Source organism: Strix aluco, chromosome 6 (assembly GCF_031877795.1).
Source record: "Strix aluco isolate bStrAlu1 chromosome 6, bStrAlu1.hap1, whole genome shotgun sequence".
Classification (NCBI taxonomy): Eukaryota; Metazoa; Chordata; class Aves; order Strigiformes; family Strigidae; genus Strix; species Strix aluco.
In genome coordinates, this window is record NC_133936.1 from 35,430,551 (window position 1) to 35,441,087 (window position 10,537).

The following is a 10,537-nucleotide window of genomic DNA, read 5'->3' on the forward strand; positions in this document are numbered from 1 at the left end:
TGGCAGGGAAGTACATATTAAGGTCTGTTGAGACAGTTTGATAGCATGTTAGTAGCCACTTTTGGTGGCTTTTATTTCTTTATAGTATTGAGTTACAAGGCAGTATTTTATTTGTAGATTTTATAAAGTTTAATACAATTCTGCAGGCATATTGTATTGATTAATTTCAGTGGAGGTTGAAAAGAATTCAAGAATTATTTGCATATAGCTTTTTCTAAGTTAATTTCATACAATTTTATGGTACTTTAAGACATACTAAAACAGCATATAACCTTTAAAGGGTACTTTGTTCAAAATACAGTTGCTACTACAAAAGATGCAAGGAGCCTGGAAAGACCATGTTACTGAAATATGTTAACTAAATAATTCATTCTGCCGTGTTTCCTCTAGTTACCCAAACCTGCTCAACTTGCTTCCTTCATCTGCATCCTCATAACTCAGATCTCTCCCCTATTAAAAAAAAAAAGTTCCTTGTTCCTTGTTGTTTAGGGGGTACATTTGTTTAATATTTTTAATTTAGAATTTAAAACTATGTTGTCTACTTCAAAGTTATGATTTTGTGTAACTGATTTTTTTTTAAATTCCTGAACTTGCTTCTTGTCTTTCATGTCTTTAATAGGACTTTATAGCAGCTTTTTTCTTTCATGGGATTTGTAAATGAATGACTGTCCTTGGAGTTGACAGAATTTCCTGAACAATTGTCTGTTATCCATTCTGTTCAAGAGATGAAACTCTGATAATGAGTTGCTTCTGTCCATAAAGAAATTTGTGGGAAAAAAAAAACACCCCAAACCCCACATTTTCTAGCAGGTGCAAGGCTTATTAGTGTGAAGAAGTACATAAGTTTCAGACAAGTTTCAATAGCACACATTCTGTGCTAAGTGGTAGAATTAAGTAAGCTTGTAGGATCAGATAGTTTATTTCTTCTGTGAAAGATCCACAAAACTGAAGAAGGAAAATGCATTTGTGGGGGAAAAAAGTTAAAAAGAGATTCAGGTATAAATCTGGCTTTCTCCAGGAAATGCTTGCCACTTAAACTGGAGGTTTTGTTTTACTAGGGAAGCAAAATTGTAATTAAACTTAATTGTAGCTGGAGGAAGAATGGTAGCTTGCACCCTAGCAATTCAGCATTTTACAACACCTACAGACAGAGCACTGGCCTGCTGTCACATCGCCTGGAGGAACAGAGTTCAAAGAACTGGTTAGAGCAGGGAACACGTAGCAAAACCACGATAGTCTGAGATTATCAGACATTATCCTTTATAGCAGTTCACTGACTTGTGTGAAGCAAGTTATTTTCCTCATCAGTATTATCACAGTACCAAGAGTATGTCCTTAGATGATAGTTTCCTGTCACTTCGTGAAGCCAAGGTTTCACTTCAGTGTCCAGGTACCAGAACAATAGCACATTCAAATGATAAATACAGAGACTGTAAAGGCTTCAGTAACAGCAATGTGTATGCTTATTTTCTTTGTTTCCCTGTATCAGTAAAATTATGGAATAAACCCTAACTGAAAGTCTAACACAAACACCCTAATTTGGAGGTACAACTTGGTACATCCACACCTTGGATGTACAGATACCTTTTAGTGTTAATGAAGTGGAACTACTAGTGCTGCTGTAATGCAAGTATGCTGTGAGCCATGCTATCCCAGGTATCCTGTTCTGTTAGATCTACACTACTTCTGCTTGGCAGGCTTTAACGTATGTGATACTAAAGTGGTTGGCATAAGTAAGAAGAATGTGCTAAAATTCTACTTGGGAATGGCTTAATGATTTAAATCACATTTGAACACAGTTACAAATAGGTAAAAAGCTAGAGTACTAACACACTTTTCGAACTCACAGTAAAATATTTTTTAAAACGTTTTACTTTATAGCATTTCTTTGTTTTCAGGATTTACATGAGCCAAAAAGCTTTAAACTGAGTGACAGAAGTACCACTTCTAATTGGATGAAGTAATCATGCGGGGTCAAAACCTGAAAAGCATCAGATGTTTGACTTGGTTTTCACATGATGCTTTCTTATAACTTCTTTTTGGCAGGGCAGTGCACCTTCTGAGCACTGATACTTCATGATTTAATAGCCTTCATTGTTACTGACTGAATTCCAGTGTAGTGTGCAGGACACTGCAGAGACTAAGAATTACAAGACACCTTGTCCAGATCTCCTGGTCAGGCTGAGATGCAGACACTAGCTCCTGAAACCTTAAATGGGTATGCAGCAAGTGGGTGAGATAGATGACAGGAATGGAGCTGGATGGTATCATGGTAGTGTTGAATTCAAGTACAGAAGCATTATGGAACTCTGAACAGACTAGTAAAAGAGTGATATATCTTAAGTGTCCTTAAGCAGCTTTCCTATGATGCTTTGGCTAGCTACTCATCCAGAGTGTCAAAGCTCATCCAGAACCATTACTTGGTGTGGACGAACAAATGCTTTGGTATGTCAGAAAGTAAGTGATGGGTGTTTTCATCTATTGCCAGGGAAGTGATACACTGGACCTCTGGGAGGTTTTTTTGTTTTTAAATTAAAGGCAGCCTTCTTCAAGGACCCTCAGCAGCTCAGGTCAGAAGCTATAATGGGCCTTGGAGACAAAAGATGCAGCCACTATTCCAGCTGTTACTCTTGTAAGGGACTCCACTGAGTCAGTGCCACTTAATTCAGTCACCTTGTGATAGCATCTTATTGGAATTCAGGTCTATTCCAAATTTAGCTTGTAGCTTTTAGGATCATTATGTTGAAATCAAGATGGTCTCAGAGATACTGGAATAGATGTCAAATACTTCCATGAAGACTTTGCATTTTAGTACTCCCCACTTCAGCCTATCCTGTCTCCTTTTCAGGCTTGTTCCCTAGCACCGATCCCCTCCTCTTTGTACAGAGTATTTATAGATACATGGGTGACTCATTTTTCTGCAATTACACCTACCCATTTTCTTTCCTTGTTCCTCTTCCTTCAGCTTGATTTATGGCAGTGCCTCCTCCACCTTCAACCTCATTGATATGCCAAGATAAGGCAGCTGCTAGATGTGCTAGACTGATTAAATGCTGTTTTCAGATCTTCCCCATTTCAATGCTTTCTTTAACCAGAAACAACTTGCCATTACTGTTTCTCCTATGGAACCATCTGGTTGCACTGTGCATCCCATTTAACCTGGTCTGAGCAAAAACTTTCTAATCTAGAAGACAGAGTGAGAAACTCAAAGGAGAAAAGTTCAAAGGTAGAGCCAGTAAGAGCACATCATGGGAAATAAGGGGTCCAGTTAAGAGTTGCTACCCATCTGAGACCTACATAGTGATGTAATTAGAGGTATAGCCGGTTTCTCTATCTGCTGAAAGGCAGCTCATTTTTAGAGCTTTACCAGAACTCAGGAAATGTGGACAGTTTGAGCCAGCAGTAGTTCTTTCTAAACCAGCTTCTCTCTTAAGTGAAGTCGTCAACATGCAAATAACAGAATGGAGGACCAGTGCTTTTAAGCTACAATTGCGCAGCCTCCTGCTTGTATAGCAATTGCATGTTTTCCAGCTTAACTAGGCAAAATGGGTCACTGCTGTATCAGCTGGTGTCTGGAGAGGGATGAAGAGTAATTGGGAGCCAGAAAAAATGTTAATGTTGATGACTGGAAACCTGCCATTTCAGTCTCTGGGTAAGGAGTCTAATGTCTGGAATGAAAATAATGTAAAGAGGCAAATCTTACCATCTGCTGCTTTTCAGTAGTGGTAAAAATGTCCTAATTAACAGGAAATGTCTATTGTACTGTGAATAATACAGAGCTTTTAGTTGGGTTTACAGGAGAAGAGTAGTCTTGTTTAGAGTAAGAAAACAAAGATCAGCAACAATAAGATTTAGCGCCTTTCCCCCACAACCCTAAAAGCTTTGAAGCTCAGTTCTGTTTTCTTAACTAGGTTTTTGTCTTTCTCCCCACCTCCCCCTACTGTTTACTGGCATGCTGTTAATTGAAGGACAGTCATGAAAGCCAGATTTACAGCATTTGTTTGTGTGCCTTAAACAGATCTTGTCTGTTGCATAATATTTATAGCCTGTACTCTGTCAAAAGAGGGAAGGCAAGACCTCTAGGCTTCCTATCAGCAGAGCAATGTAGGGCTAAATTACTGCAGTATCTGTTGATCGTGGACAAGAAGCCTGGACAAATATGCATTTATGTTTGATTTCTTTTAATATTTTTTTTCTTCCTCAACTTTCTTCTTCATATATTGTCTAGTCATTGACAATGATCATAAAGCAACTACTTAAAGCTAATCTCACTGTTATTACCTTACTACTCTGACTACTGTACCAAATAAAACTCAAATGCTGTACAATACTAGTATTGGCTACAATATCAGTAACATCTAAGAGCAATTCAGAAATGGAGTATAATTACTTGTAAAACTCACCTTCACTTCTTAAAAGAATCTGTTTGGAAATGGCTTTCAAGCTACATTAGATTCCCTGGCTAGTAGTAATTTGACCATAAACAATGTGACCTTAGGAGTTGTAGGCTTCCCACAAGTGATGGCATACATCCCAGAGATCTTGCTGATAAAAGTTGACGCAAGTAAGTTCATTTAGTATGACAGCATGGCGGGAGGGAGCAGGAGGAATAGGTATCACAAGTGAGCTCAGGGAGAAGAGTAACATCATTTACTTCACAAAGTTTAAAACACAAAAAAAAGACAGACTTTCAAATGTGTCTAAGTTGAAGAGAATAAAAATAATTGTTAATGTCTTCCCCAGACTATTAATAAGATGTCGCCTACATCCTTAAAGATGACTCTCAGGCAGCTCAAAGAAGGAGCTTCCATGAGCTTACAAGAGGTACTCACAATGGAATACAGACTGACCCAAGCATGCATGGTAAGCAAGAAACTGAGCCCTTTGTTTCTTTCCAGCCACAGACGGGTAGCAAGTTTATCAGAGACTAAGTTTTATATACATTACATCAAGGGCTCACCATTTATATGTTTTAATTTTCAGTATGTTCTTTGTGTGTTTGTTAGGCTGTCACTGTGTCTGTTCCAGTTCCATGGCTTTATATGCAACTCGAAGGAAACTACATTAATGATGGTCAGATAGCAGTGCTAGAGGGCTTTTGTTAAGAGAACTATGATAACGTTACAGTATAGAAGGTTTTTTATTTGGACCTTTATTTTAAAACCGGTGTTCTTCAACAGATTTCCTATTTAAATTACTTGGTCCTCAGTGCCTCAGTTCCCATCAGCAAAATGGGAATAGTTGTCTATCACTGCCTTCTGGGAGTGCTGTGATAAATTTCTTAAAGAAAACAAGAGATTTTAGTAGTATTTGTAGTAAGGGCTGAGTACTTGGATTACATGAGGAAGTGATCCTTTCAGTAGAACAGAGCTGCTAACTGAATTATCTGAGCAAATTCCTCATAAAGCTTCTCCATGGCATCCCTATTATTAGTTTTGTCACATTTAAAAAAAAAATATTTTTATGAATCTGAGTAAATGATTTGTGATAGTTAAAATAAATGCTTTAAAGAGAGTGAAAATATATCTAATTCTGATATGTTGTAGTGCCTGACAGTATCCTTGCCATATCTTTCCCAAAACTAGTATTGTTGCTCCATTGCTAGTGAATCATCATTAGGGATTTAAATGTTATTGTTTACCTTTATAAAAAAATAACTGGATGTTTCCAGGATTCCACTTAACTGTGAAGTGTTCCAAGTATGCAGAATACATCACGATTCCTGAAGGCTGGCCTTTCTCTGAAGAATTTCTAATCCTACACACCTTAGCCCTCATCATGCAAAACTCTTTAGAAAAATCTACGAGATGTAACACAAAGGGGGCTTGCACTGCACAAAAGTTGGTTGATCAACTACAGTTCAACAGACTGATTTTACGAGCTGTGGCTGCATTTAAGCAGGAGGATATAGAGCTCTTTAATAAGAGAAAGTAGGACTAGATGAGAACAGTTCAAGTGGGATTTAACTGAATCTTGAGAACCTACATTTCAAACAGAAGTGGGATGAGGAAAGATGGGACAAATAGAAAAAAGGCTGTAACATGAGATTCTTTTTTTTTTTTTTTTTTTTTTTTTTTGAATCTTTCAGAGAGGCCATGACTTCTATGAAGGAGTTCGAGCAGGTAAGCATGCACACCAGAAATGTTTCTCAAGCTTAATAATATGCAAACTCACTGTTGCGTTGCTTCTCTGGAGGTTAAGAAAAGTGCATGCAGCAACAGCCCAGAGAACACTTCCCAGCTTGCTATAGTTTTTGCTTATTGGACTCCTGTATGGCCAAAATTTATTATTTGTTCCAAAGCATAACAGCCACATTATTTCTTTTGCATAATCTCAGTTTCCCAATGTTATTTATCCACCTGGTATCACAGCACCGCAACAAGGTTTCATCAGTTCATTGGAGAAGTTCAAAATATAGTTAATGCTGACAGTAGTGAGTAGCTATGTGTATCATTTGTGTGTCCAGATGTAGTGTTGCCACATAGCTGGTTCAGCCAGCTATACGATGGTTTAAGACTCAAAGTTAAGAACAACTATTTGCATTTAAAAAAAAAGTTAGAGACTACTTTCACCCATATCCAAAATATCTCTGTATAGAGGTGTCTTACTATTAAAAAACCATATACTTAAATAAATCAGCATTTTAAGGCACTGATCAAGACAGGCAGTGGTAATAGAGCAGTGGCTCAGCAAGTTCATCTAGGGGACAGACTTTGATTCTGTCCTTGATTCTACTGCTGATTCACTATGCAGTTTGTCAAACCCAGTGTCACATCTGTTAGAAACTGTAGTAATTCTTTATGTACTATTCAGCACAAGATGAAATAAAGCACAGGCATTTCCTTTTCCAAGGACCTTACAGTACAAGACTTTTGGATGAATAACACTTTGGGGTTGAGGGAACCTGGCTTTTAATTCACACAGTTATACAGTCGAGTATGTATTATCACCTCCTCCTCATTTTTTCATGTCTGTCTTTATAAAGTAGTTTAAAATCCACTTGAGTAATGGAGTGTTCACTATTAGTAATACTGTATCAAAGGTAGCCTGGGGTGAGAGATGCAACGTTTGTTTGTACAGTATGGAAAGTTTCTGATTTTAATTAATTAATCTTTAGCACTTATTAGCACAGACACCTTTGAAGAATTTACTACATGTGTTGAGAATTACGTGGTTTTCATTGTGTTGGTAATGGGGACAAGGATATCTTAAAAAGAATATTCCTAGGATATATTCTAAATCGCCATATGAGCTGCTGAAACGTAGTTATTCAGGAAGTGACAAACTCAAAGTCTGGGAGTCAGATGAACACCAAACTAAATTTTCACTTGTAATGCACAAGGTCATGAAACCATCTGGGGATGCAGTAGAGGACAAAGGCAAATCACTTGTCAGTATGGCCAGTAAATTACATAAACTGCTTGTAAAGAAAGAAGCTGCAAGGACAGCAGTTGGGAAGCTTCTCTTTTACACAGAATGATGTAGCAAAGGCTTAACTGTATCAGGGGAAGAAAGAAAAAAAACACCAGAGATCCAGCTGCACTGAGGGGATTGCTAAGAATGTTAATTTGTTCTTGAAGCACTTGTGCTCTCTGCTTACTGCATATATCTTGTTCTCAGATTTGTATTCTTAAAATTGTTTCTCTTAAGCGCGGTGCAGAATCTGACTCAAGATCATTTTTGTAGTTGGGTCTGATCTCATGAAAATCATTATCCAACAATGTGCTGAGCATCCTTTTCAATAGGAAGATTGTTAAGTACTTCACAGGATCAACCATAGTGAATAAAAGTGAAAATGATAAAAATGTTAACTTAAGTATTAGCTTTTTCTTTATTAAAGCATTACATTCCAAGTAATTAAGAGCCAGCTGTTGACCCTGTCTACCACAAGAGGATCTACCACAAAGTAAAGACATAATAATCAGATTTTACTTTTTGAAGATTGTTTTTCAGCGGCAACGGCCATAGGTCAGGTTTTAATAACAGCTTTTATCTGCTTCAAGCCATAACTTTAATAGACATGCTAGGGAAGTAGTTTGTTTAAAAGCTTTTTAAAGCTGCTTTGACCTGAGGTCTAAATTTCATTTTTCTTTTAGCCAGTTTTCTTTCAACCAGACTGAAAATCTGCTGGCAAACAGTCTTCCCCATTTATAATTCTTGTGATTGGAGCTACTAAAGAAAAGACAAATCCCTAAAAGCATAAAATACACAGATCATATTTCATCAGCATTTTCCCATATAATGGTAAATAGGGTCTTTGAACACTTCAGGTATTCATTTTTCACCTTGATTTATAGAACAATACATAAACCAAGAAATGCATAGCCCTGGGTAATTTCCAAGAATTTTGTTTTTTAATTCTTAACTGCGTAAGAAAAGGGGTCATTTTTTTGGAGTCACTGCTCAAACACATCCCAGTAGACTACAATTGCAGCAGCCAGAGGGGACAAAAATCTGTTAAATTAGCCTCCTAGCTATTTGTGCAGGAACATACTCTTCAAACAGAATTGTGAAGGCCTTCTGCATATTGCTGATCCTGCAAAGATCTTATTTCTGTGTGGCTCCTGCCCTCCCTCCTGCAGTGCTAGCAGCTGGCAGATGTGAACCTTACCGTGGGCAGAGGGTAGGGAGAGAGATTTCATTGCGACTAACAGAATTTCAGGTGCATAGAAATACCAATGTTTTGACTGTGCTGAATGAAGCTAAGCAATAGAAGACTAACTGAAGTCCAGTAAAGTCACTGCTACTGAACAGAGGGGTTCTGGATAATTTTTTTTTTTTAAAGTTAAAACACAAGAACAAACCCTTAAAACAATGTGTATGTTCAGTTACTTTATCTTAATGAACTTCCCTTAGCCTACCTTAGAAGTCTTCAGAATTTTTGTTCTGTTCTTGTAATGATCAATATCTCAAGCTGGAGAAACACAAAATATATGTAAGTTAATGCAGAAAGGGAATATTTTCATAATACTATTAGAAAACAAATATTTTAACTCATATAAGAGTAAATATTTCATTGGAGAGACCATTATGAGCATTCAGTTTATCCACCAGAGTAAAACTGGCCACAGATACAGACAGAAAGATTAACTTGATTACACAGTAGTGCCATAGAGTGGAGAATTATCAGCAATTACTACTGCTTTTCAGAGTTGAAGCTGTAGTAGTATACGCACGGACTTTTTCTTCCCCCCCCCCCCCCCCCAATTTAAAGCATCTCTAGTCAGTTATGGCTTTTGTGGATAACAGTTAAGATTATTTTGGCCAGATTGTGAACTTCAATTAAAGCTGAAGAAAATCATTAGGTAAGTACTACTCCAATGAAATAAATATAGTTTATTTGAGACAATTATGTATTTTGACCCAAAACAATAAATGGCTTCACATCACAAGGTTTAAATTAACTTGTAGAATCATAACTTTTCAGTAAGTTACCCAGTAAAATCACTCTTTTACAGCACATTTCTTTTAAATAATTGCCCACATGGATTCTACTTTCTGTGACATTGCAGCTTCTATCTATATAATGGGTTTCTTTTCAAGATTAGTGTTTATTTGTATCCAAGGAGCCCTTAGTCCTGTATTTGCAAGTAAATGGATGCAGGGCTCAGATTCTCCTTTCTCTTTGGAGATGCAAGCTAAGAGTTGTGATGTCTCTAAGTCTTCAGCTACAGAAATATTAATTAGTGCAGTTGTCATTTGAATAGTATTTATTTTCTAGGCACTTTCCAAGTGGTGGCTATAGAGGGAAAAGTTAAAAAGTTTTCAAGTCACATTTTTACTACAAACTACCACAATGCCTGTCTTTTGGTAAGATGTTCTTTAGGTAGGCATTCTTCCCATTGAACTTAAAATCCAACTCCTTTGCACATTTCTCATCCTGGATGGTTGTAGTTTAGTCACCAAGAATGAAGTCTGTTTAAAAAGACATGACAACTTACAGAAAAAACAGCTGTTATTCTTCAAAATATGTAGTCTCTGTGTCTTCAATCCATACACCTTCAGAACCAGCCTACTCTAAACTCTTTATCAGAAAAAAACAACCAACCAAATTCTGTCCTCAGCAGAGGAACCTGAAAGGTGCTTCTTGCCCGTCCCCCCCTTACCTGCTGTGGGTTGTGTTGATCAGGAAGTCTCCTGGGACACAGGTGCATCTCCAGATCAGTCACTGATATCACACATCTGAAGGGAATGTGGGTTGAGGAGGGATGTTGGGTAGTCAGTGCATCCTAGAGAGCCACAGTTACTGTAGCAGGTTTTTTTTTAAATTATAAAAAATTAACATTTTGAATAGCACCTTTATGGGTTTTCCTGGAGCCAGAAAGGTGCTTGGAAGGACACTCTGGAATTCATTCATATTGGTCATTTTCACACACAAATAAATTCTCTCTTGTCTTACTATTGTTAGTGCAGCTGTTCTTACTGACATGTCTTCAGAATTCCTGTGATACAATGAATGCTTTTTGAGAATTGATGTTTTCTCATTATACTTTTACATGCACTTCATTCACTGATGATTTTATCTTCAGTGATGTAT

The 10,537-nt window shown here is 37.3% G+C and overlaps 1 protein-coding gene across 4 annotated transcripts in view; it reads left to right on the forward strand.

Moving 5' to 3' along the window:
• Positions 1–10,537, forward strand: part of HIBCH (3-hydroxyisobutyryl-CoA hydrolase) — a 47,696-nt gene that overhangs the window by 34,245 nt on the left and 2,914 nt on the right. For all 4 annotated transcript variants that reach the window (XM_074829608.1, XM_074829610.1, XM_074829609.1 and 1 more), the window contains 2 exons: positions 4,744–4,863; positions 6,089–6,122. In XM_074829608.1, coding sequence (XP_074685709.1) covers positions 4,744–4,863; positions 6,089–6,122 — 154 coding nt within the window. The remainder of the gene's footprint in view (positions 1–4,743; positions 4,864–6,088; positions 6,123–10,537) is intronic.